Source organism: Cebus imitator, unplaced genomic scaffold (genome assembly GCF_001604975.1).
Source record: "Cebus imitator isolate Cc_AM_T3 unplaced genomic scaffold, Cebus_imitator-1.0 Scaffold105, whole genome shotgun sequence".
NCBI classification, from domain to species: Eukaryota; Metazoa; Chordata; class Mammalia; order Primates; family Cebidae; genus Cebus; species Cebus imitator.
The window spans coordinates 1,052,298-1,076,884 of NW_016107420.1; the positions used below are offsets into that span (position 1 = coordinate 1,052,298).

General features: G+C 36.3%; 1 protein-coding gene and 1 long non-coding RNA gene across 3 annotated transcripts in view; one reads left to right on the top strand and one right to left on the bottom strand.

Annotated features, from left to right (window-relative positions):
• The window catches only part of PCDH10 (protocadherin 10), a 60,374-nt gene extending 37,201 nt beyond the window's left edge, over window positions 1–23,173 (bottom strand). For both annotated transcript variants that reach the window (XM_017537644.2, XM_017537645.2), the window contains exons 1-4: window positions 19,680–23,173; window positions 18,062–18,120; window positions 17,423–17,529; window positions 8,885–9,190 (exon numbers count right to left, since the gene is read on the bottom strand). In XM_017537644.2, the coding sequence (XP_017393133.1) occupies window positions 8,885–9,190; window positions 17,423–17,529; window positions 18,062–18,120; window positions 19,680–22,310 (3,103 nt within the window). In that variant the 5' untranslated portion in view covers window positions 22,311–23,173. The remainder of the gene's footprint in view (window positions 1–8,884; window positions 9,191–17,422; window positions 17,530–18,061; window positions 18,121–19,679) is intronic.
• Window positions 23,154–24,587, top strand: part of LOC108310575 — a 6,564-nt gene continuing 5,130 nt past the window's right edge. The window contains exon 1 of the long non-coding RNA XR_001827812.2: window positions 23,154–23,420. This is a non-coding gene — a long non-coding RNA (uncharacterized LOC108310575). The remainder of the gene's footprint in view (window positions 23,421–24,587) is intronic.

Here is a 24,587-nt window from a genome sequence, read left to right on the forward strand (position 1 = left end):
GATGAAATGAATTTGGCCAAGAGTTGATTCTTTAAGCTGAATGATGGAAAACAGGGAAGGCTTAGTACACTATTCTCTCTACTATTGTATATGCTTGAAATTATTCATTGTTTTAAAAAGATTTAAAAATATTACTTATGAGAACTCTCTAGATTCTGTATAGCATTGTCCTCTATTAACATTGTTTTTTAAAAAATACTGAGGTAAGTAAAGAATTAGTAAAAAAAAAAGATTGAGGTCAGTAAAGCTATTTCATGACCTCTAATGTAACCATCTGATCTGCATTTCTAAAGAAAACAAACAAAATCTGTACTATTAGTGATTATCAAGACAATTAATTCTGGAATTAGAACTAGGTTATTAATGGTGAAAATAATGTACAAGAATTTTGTACTAATTTTCAGGTCAGCCTCAAGTTTTCTATACATTTTCTAAGAATACAGTGTCTGGCAACTGCCAAGCTGTAACATCAACTCTCATATTTATAGACTTATTCCTACCAATCAGATTAAATCTACATGTGATTTAATATATACACCATGAGGTGTATATCATCAAGAAAAAATTGTTATATCTATTTTGTCTACTGTTGCCATTGTTGACTCAGAACTTTCTACTGTGTGCTGCACTTTAAGAAATAAACCCAATGATATGTTTTGTTAGATAGATGGGGAGAGCTCTTCTATCTTGACCATTTCTGTATACAGGGTGATTCAGAATTTAATCCAGAAAATATATATTGATATTGATTTTAGTCATGTGTTACTTCTACACTTAGGTCTTGTTTAAAGACATTTAGTTGAAAAATACAATAAAAATATTTTAAAATATGTTTTTATGGAATAAAGTGGTAACTAATTTTCAGCCCAAATATAGTGACTGACATAGATGAGCCTTAAAACACTTGGTGATAGCCAATTTTTGAGTTTTTGTAAAATATACAACTACTATCAAACACAGGTAATATTGGAATGTAGTGTAAGATTCAGGCCAATCTTAAAGTGGGGATGGGTCCTACTGACTACCACATTTTTACTAGCTGTTAAAAATATTGTCTTTCTCATAATACATAACCACTAAACCAAAAACCTGTTTCTTCTACAGTGTAATAGCTTATTTTGCTATACTTAAGTATTGTAAATTTAACAACCAGTACCTTAAAAAAAAAAATGGAATAGAATAGCAGAGTTCAGTGGCTCACACCTGTAATCCCAGCACTTTAGAAGGCCAACGCCGGCGGATTACGAGGTCAGGAGATAGAGATCATGTGGGCTAACACCTTGAAACCCTGTCTCTACTAAAAATACAAAAAATTAGCCTGGCGTGGTGGCACATGGCTATAGTCCCCACCTACTCCAGAGGCTGAGGCAAGAGAGTCGCTTGAACAGGGGAGGTGGAGGTTGCAGTGAGCCAAGATCATGCCACTGTCCTTCAGCCTGGGTGACAGAGCAAGCCTTCATCTCAACAACAACAAAGACTAAAATGAATTGAATCAGTTATCTTTCTCAACAATCATCATATTGTCATGTTAACAGCTTCTGATAATAAAGTAGTCATTAGTTAAATAAATTGACTCCTATGTTGCACATAATCAAAGTGTTCAAGAGATACAATTTAAAATTAAATTTAATTGGTTAAAAATGTTATATGATCCTATATGGTATGTAAATGTAAGTGCATGTATCCATACAACTGAATTATGAAACCAGTACATATAAAATGTATTTATAATCTCTTGTTGAACAACTTAAAGTTGTCATTGATAATTTAGACTAACAATGTATTGTATACATATAGAAACTTTATCAAAGTTAATTTCAAATATTGTCTCTTCAATCCATACAGTTAAAAGAATTATATCTCTAAGAGAAAAAATATAGGTAAGTGCCTTGCTGTTACCATATATAATGTATATATATGATGTCATAGAAGGTGTGAATTATTGAATCAGAAATAAAATCCTGATATTTATCTGCAAAATTTCTAGCTTATAATTTGTTTTTATCCACGTCTTTTGGTATGTAATTACAGTGTGCGAGTCAATATTTTTGAATCTCCTACACTCTCATCACTTAAATTGAAGTAGGTAAAGCTTTACAGTGACTAGGAAGTCTTACTGAAACTGAATACAAAACCTAAAATATTTTGTTCTACTCCAGGAAACATTAAAATGACTCACATTATGCTGAATTTACCTGAATTCAGTAATATTATTTAAACTTGAACAGTGAATCTCAGAGTTCCAAACAGTTTCTCAACTATATTATCTAAACAACGCTATCTAATTTCTATTAAAAGGACTGAAGATGAGGAAGACTCACCCAAAAAATATCTGGCACATTGAGTATTCAATCATATTTAACAATATTTGTAGGTAATTGAATTTGTAGAATCCAGACTTATTTACAATATCTTTATAACTTAACACATTTACTTTTTGACTCATAAATCTTCAGTGTGATGAAGCAAGAAACAATTATCAAGTAGGTATTTCTTTTCATTGAATAATTCTGTTTATATTTTAATTGATAGCCTTATTTTGTTAAGCTCATATGATGGACAAATGCTTACACAGTTTTACTTCCAGTGTATGAAATAAGAAAGAGGATGAAAATAATCTGTAATATAAAATGAGGTATATAAATAATATCATTATCCCAAATGTTAACTCTATGAAATCCTAAATATACATGAGACAAACTGCTTTGAAAACCAGATGAATAATAATACTAAATAACTATGAAATATTGAATAAAAGCATAATTAATTTTTATCAATTAAGTTTTCCCTCTATGACCTTAAATATTTTACTTAACCATATATCTGGGAACTCAAAAATGTAATTTTAAAATGCAAATAAATAAATTCAACATGGAAATTAAATAAGAAAAAAGTGACTAGGCTTTATAAAATGATGAAAGATGAGAGCTAACATTGAAGCTGCTAGTAAATAAAAGAAATATGATATTGCAGATGGTGAAGAAGGGAGAGTAAGAGAGTAATTAAAATTCTAAAAGGGTTAAGAAATGTGAAACAATTTAACTGTGCCTTAGGATATGAAATAAGTTCTTAGAACAAATCAAAAGAAGTTTAAAATCTCAAAGTCCTGAAACACTCCATGATACTTTACAGAAATGCCCTAGTTGGGTGCATTTCAATATCTTGAATTTAAATTCTACTTCGCCATGTAAAAATCTGTAGGTGTAGCTACAAAAGAATATAACTAATTCAAAACAGTTTTTTTAAACTGGAAGAAAAGAATAAAGTTTGCTTGGAGGTATCAAAAACTGCATGTGTGCATAAATGAATGAATAAGGACAACATTAATGAAAATTTACATACTTTAAAAATGCCCATTAATTCATTTTTTATCATATAATTATTTAGCATTTATAATATGCATAGCTGGATAATGAGTCTAAATATGACAAGAGAGTAATTGTATTGGGAAGAAAAAAACATAGTGGAGCTCAAGTGGATTTTAGCAAAGTTAGTAAATAGTGAGAAAGCAGTTGCAAAACATAGTTCTTATAACTGTGTAAGTTTTGAATATTTAAAATATAAAGGTTGGGGTGAACCACAGGTCAAATTATCAAAATAAAGTCAATTCAATTTGAAGTCATTAAAATGGCACTTCTTAATATTGCAGAAAATTATAAAGATAAATATATTGATAAAAGAAACTATGAAATTGTTTTTTAACTAAGGGAATAGAAATTTCTTGGAAGCTAACTAGTTCCAAATTACCCAAAGGCACAAATTTTAAATGGCTTGAAATAAGTTACAGAGAATTACTGATGATGTCTGAGTGAGTAAAAAAGAATTGCTTACAGAAATGACCAGATGTTTATATACATAACAACTGCTGTGTTTCATATCTGCACCTCACAAGGATTTTTACAGCTTTCACTTTAAATTTTATTAGCTGAGCAGAACACTATACAACAACTTAAAAAAAAAAGAAAATAGTGTAATATCTCATCTATGTTGTGTTACAGAGAAGTTCAATCAACTGCTGCATCACTTAGTTAACTGGAGGAATGCTACAAACTATGAATAGATGACTATTTTTCAGAGAAGTAGAATATAATGAAATTCAGTAAATACAGTAGAATAAATAATATTTTAAAATAAATAGCATTAAATATAATAAAATTCAGATAGAGAAAATGAACAGGGTTAAATTTTTTTTCTGATGCCAAGTTATCATTTGTTTCCTATTCATAGAGTTGAAGTAAACTTTTTTTTGATAATGATAGATTTATTCTTAATTCATGAATAAAGGAATTTAGTGAAAAAATGAATGACTAGTATAATTCTAAGACCAGAAAACTGTCACAAAGAAATAAACTGAAAAAGTGAGAAAATTAGGTTGACAAGCCTGTGTGTATATCAAAGAGTAAAAGAACAAAAAACAACCCACCCCCCAGAAACAAATTACACATAGTAGCACAACATAGAGGACAACTAATCAGAAATTAACATATCAAGTAAAAAAGTTAAAAATTCTACAAGAGAGGTTCGTTTATTTGGTGGTGAATGGACCTATATGATAGAAATGTTAAAAAGGCCTTGTATAAAAGTATTTATTTTGGGGCTTTAACATTTGATAATGAAGCTATATTTAGGATATTAGAGGAAACTACAAATCCTAGAGAAAACACTACACAGAGGTATCTAAATATGAGGGTAATGTGTATCAATGAGAAAATTCATTTCATTTTCAATTCTATATATGCTTTTACTACATTACTGAGTTCAACAAATTATGAAAACTCACAGAAGGCAGGCTGCGATAATGAAGGGATTGGAAGAAATGTTACTAAACAAAACATGTTCTACAATTTCAATCAACTTAAAAACTTGAAGTGCACACAGACATAATATAGATGCCTAAAAAATTTCCCCCAAATAAAGTTTGTTTATAAAAGGTCTAGGTAAAGTTTTAGCAGTATTTTGAATACACTGTTTTAGAAATTTATTTTTTAAATTATGATGTGGATGAATAGAGTTGAAATTTCAAGAAGGTTAACAAGTTGGCAAAAATAAAATTAGGTCAGGAGACAGCCAGAATGATTTTTGGTATACTTGGACTAGCCTAAATGCTGTATAATATGAAGGCAGTATGGGCCATGAAAATAAATGGTTCCTTTTAGACTCTGGAAAGCGCCATTGATTTAGAAATTTAGTTATTATAATGCAGCTTTTTTCACTTTTTCCAGTCCAATTTATCACTGTATGACACTTAAAGAAATATTTTCACAAGTATATTTTAATGAAATTTCATTGAGAATCTTATGATTATCTTTAATCTTTAGGAATTGACTATATTGGCAAGAAATCAACAAGTATTGAAATAACAAATACTTATGCCTTTATTACTGTATTGCTTTGGCTGATTGGAACTGCATTACATGTTCATTTACTGACAAAAGTCTTGAGATGGTGTTCAAAATATGAAGCCAAAACCCATAAGCAAGAATGACTATAAAAATGTTAAAGTGTTTTGACTAGTAAAATTTTCTGAAATTATAATAGCAATATAACTTTTATCAATTACATTCTTGGCTTTATATTAATCTTATATTTTTTTATTTGCTGAGAAGATGCAGATTCTTTAACATATAGCTTATTGTCTCATTTGAAAGACTGGATTACTTTAAATAAGATGTCTATGATTCTAAACAAATCCTTAAAATTTTCATGATAAAAATGCAATGTTATTTGGAAACTCCAGAAAATATTTTCTTTCATTTTGAAAGACTGGATTACTTTAAATAAGATGTCTATGATTCTAAACAAATCCTTAAAATTTTCATGATAAAAATGCAGTTATTTGGAAACTCCAGGAAATATTTCCTTTCATTTTAACATGATTATTTAAAGTGCTGTAGGCAATTATTAATTTTAATTAGAAATGAAAGTGGTATTTTAGTGTTTTTAATTGCACTAATAAAAACTAAAGGTAAAGTAAAACTGATATTCCTTAACATTTTAAGATAAATCTAAACATGGCATTTCTGAACAAATGGCCATATTCTACATGTTTACATGTATTTACTCAGTCTTTCAGTGTATCCCTTTGCTTCATATCAACTTAGCAAACTGTAACATTATAACTAAAATAAGAGAAAGCAAGCTCAGAAACTGCTCATGAATAACTTATCAAATACTGAATGATGTGTTCAAAATTATTCCTCATTTTTAAAAAGTCTCCTTTTGCTATATACATCATGTATGCTTTATCTTTTGTTAATGCATTAAAATAAAAAGAATAAAAAGAAAAATAACTGTAAGCATATTTTTAAGAACATGAAGTACATTATTCAATGTTTGCATTCACCTATTTTTTTGTAAAAGCTGGTTCCTTGCATTTTTTAGTTTTAACTTTAGCATTCAGAGGTATAGAATTAAAAAGTTCTTGGTATTGACAATGATCTCTTTCGCATTTTGAAGTGTATTGCCATTTCCTTGTCATCTTTGTATAAATGACAGTGGCAGTCTCATTAGGCTTTTTAGAACCTTACAAAAACATAACTAAATATACACTATTTTTCCTACTATCAAAATGTACATTATGTTCATTAGAAACTAACTGCATATTTAGCAAAAAAAAAAAAAAACCCTACAACTTCAATTATTATTAAAACATTCTGATTCAAATAAAGTAATTAGTGTCAATTTTTTGATTTTTAAAAATTATATAAGGGACTTGCTTTAGATTTAGAAGATGACACTATTTCTATTCTGAATGAAAAAGGACACAAGTATTAAAAACTATCACCATATGAATTTGGGGGGCAAAATGGTCAGGAATAGTTTTGTTTTATAGTTTGTGTTATTAAACTAACCATAAATGTTTTATGCTTATTAATTCAGAGCCATGGTGTAATTTTAAATATAATTGTATGACTCTAAGATGACGTTAAATACTAAAAGTTGAATAAAAAGAAAACAAATCTAGACATGATTAAAGCTGTATGAAGAACTAAGAAGAGTATAAATGAAAACAACAAAATAGCTATTCTTCTGCAAATTTTCCACTCAGGTCACACTTCAAACCAAACCCTAAATTTTGATCAGTATGAACTGGCTGAAACAGATCAGGGGAAAAAAACTGCTATTAAGAACTAATTCATTCCTATATATATATATATATATAAATATGAATATACATCTCATATATATGAAAATGAAAATATATGAATAATGTGCAAATAATTTTTCTGCTGAAATAACAATGCATTCTTCTGATTTTTTAGCAACACACATAAACATTAATACATTTCATAATCCCTGAATCAGATTTTTAAATGAAATGCCAGATTCTTAAGAAATAGAAAAATTTGCAGTAAAATATATGCATTAATATTTTAATAATAAAAATTGTTTCCATTAGTCTTATTAATAAAAAAATCTAGTCAGTAATGAAATAACATTTATAGATGTTTAAAATTCCACGTCTATATGTGAGCGTAATTTCACCAAGATCAGTACTCACTAAGCGCAAAAGAGGGCAAGTTGATTTTCCCACTATATTTGAAGTAGGTTTACCCACTATATTTGAAGTTATTATATGGTAAAAGCAAATATTTTTATTTAGAAATACAAATTTTTATTACTCTGAATTATATACCCTTTCACTTTTGCCTTGAAGTTATTAATAATGTATTTCTATAATATATATTCTTAGTTTAAGTGAAACAGCTGTTAAATACGCTGTTTAAAATTTAGAAAAGTTTTACTTTTAATAATAAATATTAATTTTAAATCCAGAATTAAATTTCACAGACAAAGATCACATCATATTCTTCACTTATTAAAATTAGAGTTTAGGCTACTTTAATTCTAGCATGTGTGGATTTGTGAGTTAAACTTAAGAGATTAGCATCCAAATTGCATTTTAGACATCCCAGTATTTTCTGTCTTTAAGTATTTGTTCTCTCTTTGTATAAGTCCAAAAACAAAGCAAAACAAATGATGTTTTAGTTCTGAAGTGCTAAAGTGGTACATCATGCTGGGGAATTTGTGGTTCTGGGTAATTTGAAAAGCTGAAAACAATCCTTCATAAAACACCACCTGGCTATTTTTGTCACCACAATGTATGCATCTAATTAAAGACCACTCCTTTAAGCATATAAGACTTGTCCATTTGCCTTATCCATGTCCAGGTTAGTAGCGACAACCTCAATGCATTTAATCTATGCTTTTCACATTATGCATCATAAGGGCTAAAATATTCTTCTGCTTTTCTTTTTCCTTTAAGTTTTTAAAAACACTTTTACTTTTCCATTTCATCAATCATAAAAGAAATGATATATCTACAATCTGTCACATCTTTTGTTTCTAGCTTATAGTTCCACAGTTATTTTTGTAGCAGATGAAATAAAACATTATGTAGGATGGATTTGCTATACAAGATAAGTCATCTTTTGATTGAGTTGTTATGAGTTTTATCTTTATCAAACATTATTTATGTAGTTTGTCAAAGATATTGAAGAGTCAGTAATATTTTTTCATTAACTAAAAGGAAAATATTTCTATGTGGCACAGAATGAGATAATTTCATTACCAAGGCCCTCAAAGGAAATATAGAATCTCAAAGCATTTTTATTGTTCACAATGATTATATAAAATAAACCATTTGAAGAATATAGTCCCATATTTTGAAAGAGTTGAGTGCGATTACTAATGTCTCAATGTTAGAGGAACCTACTATTTTAAATAAATGAAGAATAGTGCACCAAATTGCTGCCTGCATCCTGTCACTTTTATACTTGTTTCTTAAAAAAACCTGAACTCCATTTTTACCAAAAAGGCTGGAATGTTGAACTTTATCTCCTCAAAGAGAACATTTTTACAGAGCCCTTTGTGTAATACTTACTCAAATATGGTGGTTTGTAAGGCGCTCGCGTATTAGACAGCAGTCCGTCCAGCTCCTTCCTCTCCAGAGTGCTGTGAAGGGCCTTCTCCTTGCCAAAGGTGGAGAAGGACCGCTCTGCCCCAGGCTGGGCTTCTGGAGTTTCAAACACCTCAGTGTCTGGAACAGAGTCCATGCCGGGAACATGCAGATTGCTGCGATAATCAGCAGCCTGGCGTCCATCAGAAGGGACAAAAGAAGGCATCCAGCACCGATCTGAGTGGCCAAGAGCTTTACATTCCTCAGTGCAGTTGGAGAAGAGATCCATACCTGTAAGCAGAAAAAAGAAAGTACGGATGTAGTCTTCACCAACATGACCAGATACTTAGCAGTGTAAGATTACGGGTAGCATAAAGGGTGACAAGTGAAGGTGTCTTAACAAATTTTTCTTGGCTTAATCTGACAGGAATCAAATATCATCTTGTCTCATTTTTGTTCATCACTTTAAAAAGAGAAAATGATCTGCAAATGTAAAAGATAAGAATTCTGGCAAAGAGGCCTCTGAAATAAATGTTTCTAAACTACTTAGGGTATTGGGAAAAAATATTGGCTCTAAACAATTTAAATAACTGAGAAATGGTGAGTAAAATAAGTAGACATCTTTATACAAATCTCTTGGGAAGTTCATAACAGACAAAAAAAACACAAGGTGTGAAAGCTTTAAAGTCCATAATCCCTAACAATGATAAATACCTGACTTTTTTCTTAAAAACAAATAAATACGAGAAATACGTCAAGCACTAAAATGATATTTAGATAATGAAATTCAAAAAAATTGTGGCATACACAGAGGAAAATCAGTAAATAACAAGAATAAAACACAATCTCATTAGAAGCCAAAAGCATGCTTTCTGAGGTTCCTAGGAAATGACTTCCTAAAGGTATTTCTCAATGACACTCTGGTAGTCCACATTACTAAAAAACCACTTATCATTTACCACCTTAGACAAATCCAGAACAAATGACTGTAATTAGTGAAACCAAGGTAACCAAATGCAGTGTAAATCAACTGCAGATACTATTGACAAATACCTTATTACATGCTCTATATTGGAGCACACTTGTCCTAGTCAACAAAGAGTTGTTTGCTTACTAATCCTATAATACCAAGATTTAAAATGACAACTTCAAATTTCATTGTCTTCCATTTGACAAGGTTAGAAATATTATCGATTACGATCAAGAAATGCCATTCAGTTTCTTAAGAAAAGCATAAGAATTTTCAAGCACTACAGAATACTATTTGATATTAATGCTGATATATAGCACTACGCAGAAAAACACTTAAAGAAAAAAGGCATTTTAATGTTTTTCTAAACATAGTAAAACAATGATTAGAGGTCTTGGGGCCGAAACGATCTCAACCTATTCTCAAACTTTAAATGGGTAAGAAGCTCCCTGGCTCATTGGTGTGGAGCTGGGTGTGGAACGAGAGCATCTAGTGGGCCACTTTAGTTTTTAAAATAATATTTAAAATAGAGATAGCAAGGGGAGAGATACCAGATGTAGGTGATGGGGAGGAAGGCAGCAAATCACACTGCCACATGTGTACCCATGCAACAATCTCACATGCTCTTCACATGTACCCCAAAACCTAAAATGCAATAAAATAAATAATTGGGGGAAAAAAATCAGAGCACTAAAGCCATCACCCCCCCAAAAAATATTTAAAATAATTAAAAAATAATTTAAAAATTTTAAACAGAATATATTTGAAAAACAAAAGTATATTATTAGTATGTAGAGAAGAAACTTGAATCCAAGCATAGTCTGTGAAAACATTTTTTAAATCAAAAAGTGATATTTATTTAATGAACATACTTGATTGTTACTTCTATTAATATCACAAGTGATTTGAGATCTTGAGCAAGTTTTGGTTTTTATATTCCTGAAAATATTTGGTTATCTACTGATTAATGTGTGTTTTTATATATGTTATCTGCATATATAAAATAAACAAAATAATTTTTCAAAATAATGAATACTCTAGATTATCCACAAGTATTTTGGAGTTAAGTAAAACTAATTACATAAATTTAAAAAAAGAAAACATCAACCTTCTTATCATATACTAATCTCACTGCGTAATGACTTTTTAAAAATTTTATATGAAACTACGTAGAGTGCTAAGTCTGACTTTGATTATAATATTTCACTTATAATTTTCCTGTATAAGTCTGGAAATAAATTACTGATCAGTGAACTGCTGAGGAACAGAAACGTGAGCTGAAGCTGAGATTAAGGAATCTGACTGAGAACAGCATGTAGAACATGTAAATATTTCACTAAACACCAGAGAAGCTCACTCCTTTATCCTATTTTTGCAAGAAGATACATAAAAGGAAAAAGAGAAAGGGAAATAGAATGTCCCTGATACACGTTTACATACTAACTAGATAGAAGCTACAGAACCAGAGAGAAGATTTATATTCTGACATGTAAATGCTGCCTATTAAGTAACAGAATGATGGGGAACATTGATTTTTTTTGATTGTCGAAATTATCTATGAGAGTATAATTATGAGCAATTTTTTATTTTTAAAATAAACTTAAGATATACTCAATTTGAATAGCCAATATAATTTCATTCAAATATAAAGATAGAATTGTTCCATTGTATCCTGATAAAGATAAGTGCTAATGCAAAATTTGAGCTAATACCATTTTTCTTCACATGAGGGATAAATATCGTTTTAAATACGCTAAATAAGACAATATATGACCTTTCACATATTTTTTTTGCACCTAGGCCCAACTACTCTTCTAATTGTGAATATGACAATTCCACACAAAATTTTAATAAACTGGTATGTCAACATATGCTAAAATATTGCTTGATTTTGGTAGAAATTATTTTATGTAGTTTATATCCTAATGTGTCCATTTTCTTATTTGGCAAGTATGTTTTTCTTCTGCCTCTTTTGATTATTTGAGTTTGTTTGAAATTTCCTTAGATTACATAACAAAATTCACATGAGTTGAGAATCTATTATTAAAAATAAAGTATAGCATGTACATGGCAAAAAAATTGAGGGAGATAGAAAAGTTTTTTCTTTAAAGAACAGTATCACTCTACAGAGGCAAAAAACATGTAAATAATGTGCTTAGTAAATTTATGAATCAATCCTTTTAAAATGGAAGTCTTTTAGCAATAATACTCAGCTTTATATAACTAAAAGGAAAGGTAAAGTGTTTCGAATTGTACATAAATGTTTCACTAGTATTTTTGGTAAGTGTACCTATTTCTCAGAAAGAAAATCAGACATAGAAACAATCATTTAAAATGTAACATAAATATTAAATCAATAAACTTCAAATTAGTAACAGAAAAAATTAATTGAAAATTGATTTTTTCATTTGTTGTGTAGTTATATAGTTTGAGAGCCACATAAATTGATTCCTATACCATTCCTCACCTCAGGAAGACATTGCATAATTCACATTATTTTAAGTTTTATCATCTATTGCTAGTCCCATTAAATATAGTACTTTACCAAATAACCAGAGGTATGTTTAAGTTTTATTATGATAAACGACTTCATGATGCACAAGGATGCCAGATATTACAGTAGCTATGATATATTAAAATGCATAACTTTAACACCGATCTTACAATTTTTTAAGAACTCAAATTGATGGCTCAAAGGTTAATAAGTTTAACTTAATTTTCCTTTTCTTCATTCAAATGCCCTTACTATGGAAATTGTGAGATTCTTACAACAGAAAATTACAGGCCAAACCTTAATTTAATTTAAAAAAATAAATAAATAGACATTAGGGACACAAGTGTGATTTTGTTATATGAATTTATTGTGTAGTCTGGATTTTTAGCATAACCGTCACCTGAATAGTGTAAATTGTACTCATTGATAATTTCGCATCCCTGGCTTCGGTCCTCCACCTTTCAGAGTCTCCAATATCTATTATTCCAAACCTCAGTTTTGAAATTTTGGTAATTTCTAATAAACATTTCAACAAATATTTTTACTTGTAATCCCTTTTTCTAGTTATTTATTTTTTCCACTTTTCAGAAATAATCTGTTCCAAAAGGGATGACAGCTGACGTGATAGACTGCCTGTTATGCGAAGATACGTTCAGACAAATTTTAAAGTACATGGTTTTCAACTGGCATGTAACTTATCCTATATACTCAGAGGCAGTGAGTATTTCCACTGGGATCAAACTGTGATTTCAGAAATATTAGAATTGTATTAAATTTCTGCAGTTTTTTGGTGAATGTCATAATACAATATTGTGTGAATATTTCTTTTTGTGCAATAAGCTTTCATTCAAAAAGTTTATTTTTTTCCAAATATAATAAATTAAAAGAAAATATTTAAAGAAAATAAAAAACTTTTCATTTTTTAAGAAGATTTCCAGTCTTCTTTTAACTCCTTAAGATATATTAATTGTAACCACAAAAATTGCAGTATGTTTTAGGAAAACATGGTTTTGCAGCAGGTATTTATTGACATACTCACTGATGAAAAAATCAAAATACGTCTATCAAAATTTTCTCCCTACCTGTAATCTTTCATAATGTATATATTTTTTACTATTTCCTCTCAATATTTTGTCTTAGATATTGCTTGCAGTTATGAATCTCTCCACGTTTTCAATTTGTAGCTCAAAGATTCGCCGGTGAAGGAGGTTTTATAAATAATTGTATAAATTCATTTTATATATAAACCCAAAAACAAATTTGGCAATTATCTAAATTCTTAGTGGAGTTGGGAAATAGATATTTGTGTTTATAATAAACCAAGAATTATATTGCTGATATTGTAGTAATGCAATTGCTTAATGCATTTCAATATACTTTATCTACTAATTTGGAATATTTGACCAATCACATCACTTTATTTTTAAAATTCATAGCCAAATTTTGACCATGCATTATATCTGTATCCATATATCTAGAATTAGTTAAAAATTAAACATAGTTAGAAATAAGTTCTCCTATAACTGAAATAAAAAATTATTGAAGAGAAATTTGACAATTTTCAGAGAACATCTAACAGGTAATTCAATCGCTTATTAGGGTTCTCTCTTCAACATATTTTTTTAAAGGCACAAGATATTAAAAATAAAAAATAAATTATAAAGTAAAAAAATTTATATTTATAAATTATAAAGTTAAAATTAACTTGGCATTATTGACAGTGCAGGTATTTTGTAATGGGAAAGCAACTTCTCACTACTAAACAGATCACTTTAGATAACCTCAAATAGTATTAAAATGTTTAAGAATATACAATTTAAAATATTCTATCTGTACCCTAAAATAGAAAAAAATAATTATGTTTTAATCTAATGACATAATAAGTTGAAAATATATTTATTTAAAGTCCAAGTCTTTGGCTATTTGAGCTGTGATTAATCAGTTTTTCCTCTTGTGATGGTTTATGTATGCATTTACCACTTCTTCTTGGACCTCTGCCATATCTAACCAATACATCAATAGTGCACTGAAAAAAACGGAAAGCACCTTGACAAGGCTATACAAAGAAAGTGTCACAGAGGACTGATCAAGGCGAAGAATTTCACACATGGAGCCAGGTGCAGTAGCAAACTGAAAAAGCTTATGTGGTTCTCTGTGCAGCTGCCTTCATGTTTAAAGCCCTTCTATGAACAAGATTGGTGACAGCAAATGGCTTAGAAAAAAAGAAAAGCAAGAAGGAGGGGGTGGAAGATAGAACAAAAAAAGAAAACTATTCATAAAAGAATAAATAGAAAGCATATCTAAATAAATAATACAGAATAATGTCAATGTAGAAAAAGAAATAGGAATAAAGAAAAAGTTCGGAAGTTTAAGCAGGTGAAGCACTAAGCTAAATAGTCTGTATACTATAGTGTGGAATGGAGTACAAACTGAAAGAGATAATTTGGAGTCTTTATCTTTCCAATGTTATTTTTTCCTGATAATCTAACTTTTCCCTACTAAAACCTAGTTAAGTGAGATTTGCTTACTGTATAGTTTTTGTTTTTTTTTTTCCCCATCCTGAAGTTAGAAAGCTATGCTATGAGCAGTGTTACCTAAATTTGCAAAATTGGAAGAACATTAATATCTGGCTTTACAATTAAATAAAACACAGGTATCTGAAATAGGCTTAAATTTTTAGAAATAGTCTAACTGCTTCATGTGAGGTTTACAGTACATAACAGCAGTGTGCATTGAAAAAAGTCTTTAAGTAAATACATTTTAATTCTCTGCATTTGAAGTTTTATACTTAAAAAAGAAAGCACTTCAAAATCATTCCTACAATAAAATTGGACATTATATCTGATTGCAATTCAGCACACAAAGGTGCAATCACTTCTTAACATAAGTGCTTTATTACAATCCTAAAATAGCTACTGTGCCCAGTATGTTGTGACTGCCCTGTAACTACTAATGAGATACATAAACAGATTGCTAATTCTGTAATATTTTTAATGTTTAAGAACTTAGGGAAAAAAATTCTAACATTTTGGTAAAGAAAAATAAAAATTGCCTTGCCAGAATGTTTTCTGGAACACATTTTAACATTTTAGTATTCCTTTAAATGCTTTGACCTCTCCAATAATTTGAAAGGAACATTACCAAAACGGCAACACTGAGTGACTGGGAAATAAAGTAGCTACTGGGAAGAAGCGCTGATAAGAATATGTTCTCAGCTATCTTCCAAACTTGGCTCTTTTTGCAGATGTTTATTCATTTCTCTTTCTTCAGTTACGTTATTAGGGGTCATTATGTCTGAGGGACTAAACTAATTGAAATGTTCATTGAGATTGAAGTGCTACAGAAAAAACAAAGCAGAGAGTGTGGGGTGGGAAAGGAGTAAAATGCATCAAAAGAAGCATGCAACAGATATTCTTTTTTAAACATTAACCATTTTGTTTTAAAAGTTTTAAAAGGCTGACAATTAAATTAGAAACTCTGAAAAAAGAACAGGAATGAGCAATTCTAAATGCACAGTTTTTAAAGATAACAATAAATCATATGCCATATATAGGGCAAAAATGAAAGGGACTTTGTACTCACATATAAACTTCTGGCAAGATCTGGTTTGTTGTCAGGTTCCCAGACACTAAATAGATGCTCTGTTCACTTAGCGTGAAGGCCCGCAAGGGGCAGGGACCTCCGGGGATTCTTGGCAGTTCTCAAGTCTCATTAGGTCTGCATATTAATGACTCACAGCAATATAAAGAGACCCTTGAGCAGCCTTTTTTCCCTTCCTCCTGCCTGGGTTTCCCAAGGCTAAGGCAGCCACAGACACAGCACACATTAGCCAAGTGAGAGGCTTGTAGCCACCACTGCTGCCAGGCCACCGTGGGGTGTACACTGCCCTTTGACACATTGCCTCAGCACCATCCAGAGGTCCACCTAGTGTGTTAAGGAATGGGTGCTCTCGAGGACTAGTACCACCTCGAAAGTAAGAATCTATCACTCTATAGTTACATTATTAGCTAAAATAAAGGTCCAATCTCAAGAGAGCCAAGTTGAACCCAGAGAGAGTCTAAGATCGACATTTTCAGAAGTTAGAAAAGTTGACTAGCCTTTCCATTTCTTCGTGTGTCATACAAACACAAAACTAGATAGAAAAAGTAAAATATTCAATAAACACCCTTCAAAGATGAAAAACAAAAAATTAGGAAGGACACTAGAAGTTTATTAAATCATTTTCATTTTAACATACCTATTTTATTTCATGTAAGATTTTCCTTTTAGTATTAGTAGTCAGAGTTACCAGGATCTCATAAAACTTGACTTTATAAAAAGAAAAGTAAAATAAAATAAATATATATCACATTGAAACCCTATCAGTGACTACCATCAAACCCACATACAAATTATGCTCAGAGTTTATCTTTTGATAATGTCATGGACCCTGTTGAAAATATGAAGAAACCAAGGACACTTCAGAAAATACACATTATCACGTATTACCTACTGTTCTGGAGCCTAAGACTCAAGATTAGAAACCCTGTTTTCAAACCATTAATGACTTTTAATCACCATAACTTTCTCATTCAATACTTGGTGGTGTGTAAAATGTATTGCCCTGGGAAACAAGAAATGTGGATTCTAGTCTTCAGTCATCCATTTATTCTCTAGTGACCTTGTGCAGGTCAATCAGTTTTATCCATCTTCAGTTACCTCACCCAGAAGCTAGTTTAAGAATAGCTTAATTGACTGAAGACTGGTGACTGCACCAGGTGAGAGAGCTATGGCTTTCTGTATGTAATGGGTACATTAAAGAACATTACATAAGCAAGACATATTTCATAATCTGACATACTCCACAATGAATTCCTAACTTTAACTTTCCAAAGGAACATTGCATTTTTACAATTCTCTTTAAGTTTGCAATTATCAAAATAGAGTGCCACTATTTGTCTGTGGAGTTACCAGCATTAAACATGCAGAAAAAGGCCTAGGACATCATCCTTCCTGAATTTATTTTTAAAAATAAAAACTATAAAAGTTAGCATTTAGATTGCCCTTTGATCACACTTACCAGCTGACTGGGCACGGTTGGTGGCATCATGATCACTATCTCCCTGTTCACTGTCTCCATGACCACTGTCCTTAGAGCTTACTATGTCGGCTTCCTGGAATGCAGAACTAGAAGTACAAAAATGTGAATATTAGAATTAAAAAGGTGAAGAAACACAGGAAACATTCTTCTGCCACCACATGGTCACAGATGGTGCTGCAGATGCACAGACCTCTTAGTTGGCTTTGTTTCTGCATAAAGCTAGTTTTTATAACCTAGGCGCAACTCTTTAAAAATTAACAATTAACAGTCGATTTGAGCACGTAAGTCATGCAAAGGTTAGACATTATTCTATAATTGGAGCTAAATACATGTTCATATTATTTTCATAAAATAGATATATATTTGGAACAGTAAGACTATCAGAAGCTGTGTAGGAGTGTAAATTGACAGCATATTCAAATATATATGTTGTATATAAATAAAATATAATGTAATTTTTAGTGTAGTCTAGGAAACACAATATAGTCCATATTTATGTCCTGCCCTAATTGAAACTACTTCATACATTTTATATTTTAATTTAGAATGATATACTTATTTCCTACTTTTACTCGGTTGTAAATTGTCCATAACTGCTAGGGAAAAAAGAGTCCATACCTGTTAACTCGGCGAGGTCTGTCAACTAGATAGCTGAGCTCTGCTCGCTGGTGTTTAGTCTAGGAAAAAAATAAATAAATCAAGAGCATTTGAATGCTATGGGGTGAACTAGTAGTCTACTTCTGAGGTTAGAAACTATACCTATTTTCAGTAACTGTATAGATTTTTATGAATTTTCAAGCTCTCCTAAAACCTGAGCCCAGTGTTTGCTGTGTAAGGGCAGGGGAGATACGCAGAGACACTTGAATCCACATTTTAGTCAGTTGTCAAGGTTAAAAAAATAAAATTGGCTAACTTTAAATATGTGTGTGTGTGTGTGTGTGTGTGTGTGTGTGTGTTTAAAGAGAAAATACAAATGACCTCATAGCTAGAGCTTATATACTATTGACTCTAACAGTCAACCTGTTTATATTCTGCAGTCTTTTTTTCAGCGGCCTAAAAATGTGTTTAGGTGCATACTGGTTGACACAAGAAAAACAGCACGCTCAATAAGCAAAAAGTTTGGGTATTTTAAGAAATTATGTTGTTGTTTATTTTCAAAATGAGCTGTACAAATATTCATGAAAGTCAATTAATAAAATCTAAGACTCAAATAAAATAACCTGCTAGGAAAGGAGTTCATAATCCTGCCCGCCCCCACAACCCCATTCTTTTCCCCTCCAAAGGCCTTCTGCATTCTCCTCCCCACCTCTACCACCCACACACCTTTCCCGTCCAAACTTTCTTTTACATAAACCAACTTTGTTCTCTCCCCAACCCCCACCCTCCAACTTTGTCACTTCTCCATCCTTTTAAAAATAAGTCAGAATTGACAAGCCAAATTCTTTTATGAAGAAAGCCAACAGCAGTGATTTATCCAAAACAGAGGCAAGAAGGTGATTATCAGCTAAAAAGATATATTTAAGACAACAATTGTTTAAGCCTTTCTTTAGGTTACTCTTAACAGGGGTTTGTGCCAAAGCAACTTCATTCAAATTCACTCTGTGTGGGCGCTCGGCTTCAAGAGCGTCTGTAAATGCTGTCCAGAGCCGAACTGAAGGCTTTTTTTGCAATCCGAGTTCAGAGGACAAGGATCTGATAACTTGTTCACTAAAACATGCATTCGAGGTTAGACAACTGTGTAAAGTTCAACAATCTATAGCTTACTTGTACACGCAACTGAAAGCATCGTTAAACAAAGCAAAATAGAACCCACTTTATTAACGCCTGGGACAGATGCAAAGCAAAAAGACCGTCACCAGTGCTGAAAAGTCCCTCCTCCACATTTCCCTCTCCCTTCAGGCACTTTCCCTTTATCCCCAGGTTACTGAGAAGGGAAAGGACTGACGGGAATTAAGGTTTTAGAGGAAAGATGGGAGAGCAAACGAGGGAGCACAAGGTGGCAAAGTACCAAGGGGACGGAATGAAAATAAATGTGAAAGGGTGAAACAACGTGAAAGTTAGGTTACACGTGGAGTGGGAGAAGGTGACCGACCGCCCATCTGCGCTCCCACAAGGATACAAATAAGCTAACATCCTAAAAATAGATACACAGTGCACCAGAGATACAAGGGCCGGGCTAGAGGAGGCTTTCTGATGGAGGAGATGAGAGATGGTGGTCCTTTCGCTTCAGCCTTACCTCGTTGGACAAAATGCTTCCGTTGGAGATGATATCGGGCTGCTGGTCGGTGTAACCCGTGACTATGGCCCCGCAGGGGTTGTGCTCAGTGTCCGTACTCCGCGAAGGGCTGCAGGGCTTAAGAAACATCAGGTCGGTCTTGGCGGACTCAGGGGTCAGGCAGACCTGGTAGCAGTAATTCTGGTTGTGGTGGTGGGAGCCAAAGCCCCCGGACTCCTCCACAGGCACCTGGGCCGGGTTACTGGGTACATTGGAGCTCTGCACCAGCATGATGTCCGACTTGCTGAGTTTCTTCTTGCGCGCCCGGGCTTGGCGGCCACAGCAGGTCGAACCTCCGCCACCGCAGCAGCAGCAGCAGAGGCAGCAATCACTGGCCAGACAAGTGTAGATGTTGAGCTTCTTCTCTTTTTGGCAACGCACGGCCAACACGATCATGGCCAGCAGGAAGATGAAGGACACCGAGCCTAGCGCGATGATGAGGATGAGGGTGAGGTCTAGCGAGGTTTCCCCGCCACCGGAGCGGCTGGGGCGCTGGTGCTCCCCTGACCCTCCGCCTCCGCTCCCGCCCCCGCCCTGGGGCTCCACGGCGCCATCCACCAGCTGAACCACCAGGGTGGCGGTAGAGGACAGGGGCGGCTGCCCATGGTCACGCACCTCGATCACCAGCTCATAAGGCCGCTGGGGGTCGCGCTTGGCTGGGACTCGGCGCGCTGTGCGCAGCTCCCCGGTGCGCCAGTCCATGCGAAAGAGGTTCATTTCGTTGCCACGCACGATGCTGTAAGTGAGCCGAGCGTTCTCGCCGTCATCCGCGTCCACAGCGGCCACGCGGGTGAGCAGGTAGCCCGGCTCCGCCGAGCGGGGCAGCACCTCACGCGCGGGCGTCCCATTGCGCCCTGGTAGAGGCGCCACGATGGCAGGGGCGTTGTCATTTTGATCCACTATGAGGATATTGACAGTGGCGTTACCCGCCAGCGCCTGGGGGCTGCCAGCGTCCCGGGCTTCCACCTGAAAGCTGAAGTCTTTGAGCTGCTCGTAGTCGAAGGAGCGCAGGGCGTACAAGTAGCCGTTCTCAGAGTTGATAGACACGTAGGTGAAGACGCTCATGCCCTGGATCTGGCACTCGAGGATAGAGTAGGCAAGCTGGGCGTTGGCGCCCTCGTCGCGGTCGGTGGCGCTCACCGCGTAGATGTAGGCGCCAGGCACGTTGTTCTCAGTCACATACACGTCGTAGACCGGCTGGCTGAAGCGCGGCGCGTTGTCGTTCACATCCGACACTTGCACCTGGATCGACTTACTGGTGGAGAGCGCAGGCTCGCCTCGGTCCCGGGCCACCACAGTCAGGGTGTAGGAGTCCCCCGCCTCTCGGTCCAGGGGAGCTTCGGTAACGATGGTGTAGTAATTCTTAAAGGAAGACTTGAGGCGGAACGGCACGTCTCCCAGCAGCTCGCACTGCACCTGCCCGTTCTCCTCTGAGTCGCGGTCGGTCACGCTGAAAAGGGCCACCACAGTGCCGGGCGCCGCGCCCTCGCTCACCGCCTCCTTCACGGTGCTGAAGCTGATCTCTGGCGCGTTGTCGTTGGCATCCAGTACTCGCACTAGCACCTTGCAGTGCGCAGGCACGGCGTTGGGGCCCAGGTCCTTGGCTTGCACGTACACTTGGTACACCGGGCTCTCTTCATAGTCCAACTCGCCGCTTACCTCCAGTCGGCCAGTGCGCGGCGAGAGTCCGAAAAGCTCCCGTGCCCGGGGCGAAATGTGGCTGCTGAAGGAGTACACGACCTCACCGTTCTGGCCCTCGTCCGGGTCCGTGGCATTGAGCTGGATCACGAGAGTGCCTGGGGGCGAGTTCTCTGGTAGGGACACAGTGTAGACGGGTTGGTCGAAAGCGGGCACATTGTCGTTGGAGTCCAGCACTCGGATGGTGAGTAGGGCCGTGCCGGTGCGCTGCTGCTGGGGGGGCAGGCCGGCTCCCCTGCCACCTCCCCCTCCTTCTCCTCCTCCTCCCCCTCCTCCCCCGTCCACCGCGGTCAGCACGTAGCGGTGCACCGCTTGCTGCTCTCGGTCCAGTGGTTTCTCCAGCACCAGCTCAGCGAATCGGTTGCCATCCCCCTGGGTCTGCACGTCCAGGGAGAAGTAGCTGTTCGGGGTGATCTCGTAGTCGCGCAAGGAGTTGGTGCCCACGTCTGGGTCGAATGCGCTCTCCAAGGGGAAGCGAGTGCCTGGCGTGGCGCTCTCAGAGATTTCCACCGTCAGGTCCGGCTCCGGGAAAGAGGGAGGGTTGTCATTAATGTCCAGCACCTCGATCTCCACCTGGAACAGCTCCAGGGGGTTCTCCAGAAAGACCTCCAGGTGCAGGACACAGGAGGGGCTCTGTTTGCAGATTTGCTCTCTGTCTATTTTCTCGTTCACATACAGCACCCCAGTCTCCAGGTTGAGGTCTAAGTAAGGGGTCCTTGAGTTGGGCACCGTCTGAAACCCGCGAGCCGAAAGTTTTGTAATGTCCAGACCCAGATCTTCAGCGATATTCCCCACGAAAGTGCCATGTTCCTGCTCCTCCTGTACCGTGTAGTGAAGCTGGGAAAAGACTCCTTCCACCATCCAGAGCAAGGCAAAGAATAATAGCACAATCATCTCCAAAAGGAAAGGAAGTAGCTTCCCGCAGCCAGTCAGCCACCCAATCACCTCCCCCACCACCACGAAAAAATAAAAAAATCTGAAGAATACAAATAAAAGTGCGCTACGTGGGGGCTCCTGTGGCTTTCTGTCTTTAAAAATCTTACTCCGTTTGCTTCATTTTAGAGCTTCCCGCAATCCAGCCTCATTTTTTAATCTTAGCACAGGAAGGGTGGCAGGCGTCCCCTTTCCTCATCTGTAATCTTTCCACTGACCAATTAATAAAATAATGATAATACAACAGTCAGCGTCCTTTATTCCGACAGTCTTGGCGCAACGCGGCGCTGGCAAATCCCAAAGAGGAAATTTCGATATTTCAAGACTGTCCTCGGTTTGTCTTCTTGCTGATGGGAGGAGAATGAGGAGGAAAAAGAGGAGTAGGAGGAGGAAGAAGAAGAAGAGGAAGAGGAGAAGGAAAAGGAGATGCTGTTGGCACCGTTAAACATGCCTCTTAATGTCAACGGCTGGCAAATGCAAAAGGGCTTAAAATCAGCGAGAGAATTTTGTGCCGGAAAAGCACAGACAGGCTCTGCAGCTTAAAACTTTCATTCTCTTCATTTCTCCGGATGGATGTTCTTCTTGACATTTTTTTCCTCTTTCGCTCTATTTGTATTTTTTGTCTTTCATCCTCTTGGCTCCCTCTGTTCTCATCTCCACCGTTATTTGCCTCCCTGTAAGTGTAATGAGCAGTTTCTTTTCTGCTGTTTCCTTCCCAAGCCTCTTTCCCTCTAACCTCTTTTTCCTTCCAGTCCTTCCTTCCTCCTGCTTCAGCCTCTGAGCCTGTGGTCTGGGCTGGCAGTTTCTGAGCTCCGAGCGCTCGGCTTCTCTGTTTTTGCGCAGCGCCCTCATTCTGCCAACAAATCGCAGAGGAGCACCACCCACCGGGCTACCGATGATTGGCCAAACCGGCCGTCAAACAGAACGTCACGCGGCAGCCGGGCGGGGCGGGACAGAACTCTCGCCCGGGCGGCCCGGGTGAGTGTGAGTGTGAGAGCGAGAACAGCCCCGCAGGTCCCGAGGCGCTGGCTGGGGACACTGCCGCGGAAAGTTCCCAGTCCCCAGCCGCAGGTAATGGGGAGGGAATAGAGAGGTTCCCCTGTTTGCATCAGCAAATGTGAAAACATAATAGCAACAGCTGCGGTATCCTCTCTGAGGAGCGGGATTTCCAATGATGCTAATTCTTTTTCCTTTAAGGTATTTTCCCGAAAACGGATCATGGAAATTAATCATCGAGAAGGGGAAAAAGTAGCGCAGGGGCCACTAATTGGCAAGAGTTACCTAATTAAGAGACCCTAGCAAAGACTGGCAGGGCATTTAAAAAGTGGGTATTGTATGGCATGTGTCAATCCAAGCGTGAGGGGTCTAAGGGGCCGTGTGGAAAGCGGCGAAGCAGTCGGAGTAGGGGTGGAGGTGGGTCCTAAAAAGCGGAGGAATTCACGCTATAGGGTGTGGGGTGACAGCGCTTATAGACGTGCAGACGCGTTCGACGCGCCTCTTTCCTCCCTAAATATATATTCACAAAATAACTTACCAAGTAGATTCACTCACTTGAGGACCTAGCTTTGACCTGTGAACGCGTTCATCAGTGACTGAGGAGTTTGCTTTGAGCCGCTTCCTTCGAGCCCGCCATCCTAACGCTGAGCTCTCGGACACCCGGCACTCAGCACCGCCAGGCGCTGCAAAGCGTCTCTGATATCCCTGCGCCTTGTGCAGCCAAGTGCCACGCAGCGGCTGGAACACCGGCTATTTTCTAATTTGTTTTTTTTTTTTTTTCAATTGGACATCGATCCTCTTCTCCACCAGGCTAGACTAGACCACTAGACCACTGATTTCTGCGGAGCCTGGGGTCAGCCCGCTGCGTGAGGATAGTGGGGCGGCGGCGAACACGGGAGGGGTGGTGGGCAGGGGCCGTGCATACGCGGGACCCAAGTGTGCACCGCTGCGGGTATCTGCGAACACGTTTGCACATGCACGGTACTTGCATCCATCCTCTCTGGCCCAGAGCTCAGCTCTGTGTAAGCCCCCACGGAGCCTCCCTGAGTTCTGAAGAACGCGCTTGACCAGCTGTGGGTGCCCATTCCGGAGGCACAGGGGCAACGCGGCACATCCACACAGCTAGTTCTTGTGAAGTTAAAACACAGCGCGAACTCCTTAATGCTGGAGAGTGGATAGAATGCCAATTCTCTAAGGAAAGATATAGAAATATATATATATATATATATATATATATATATA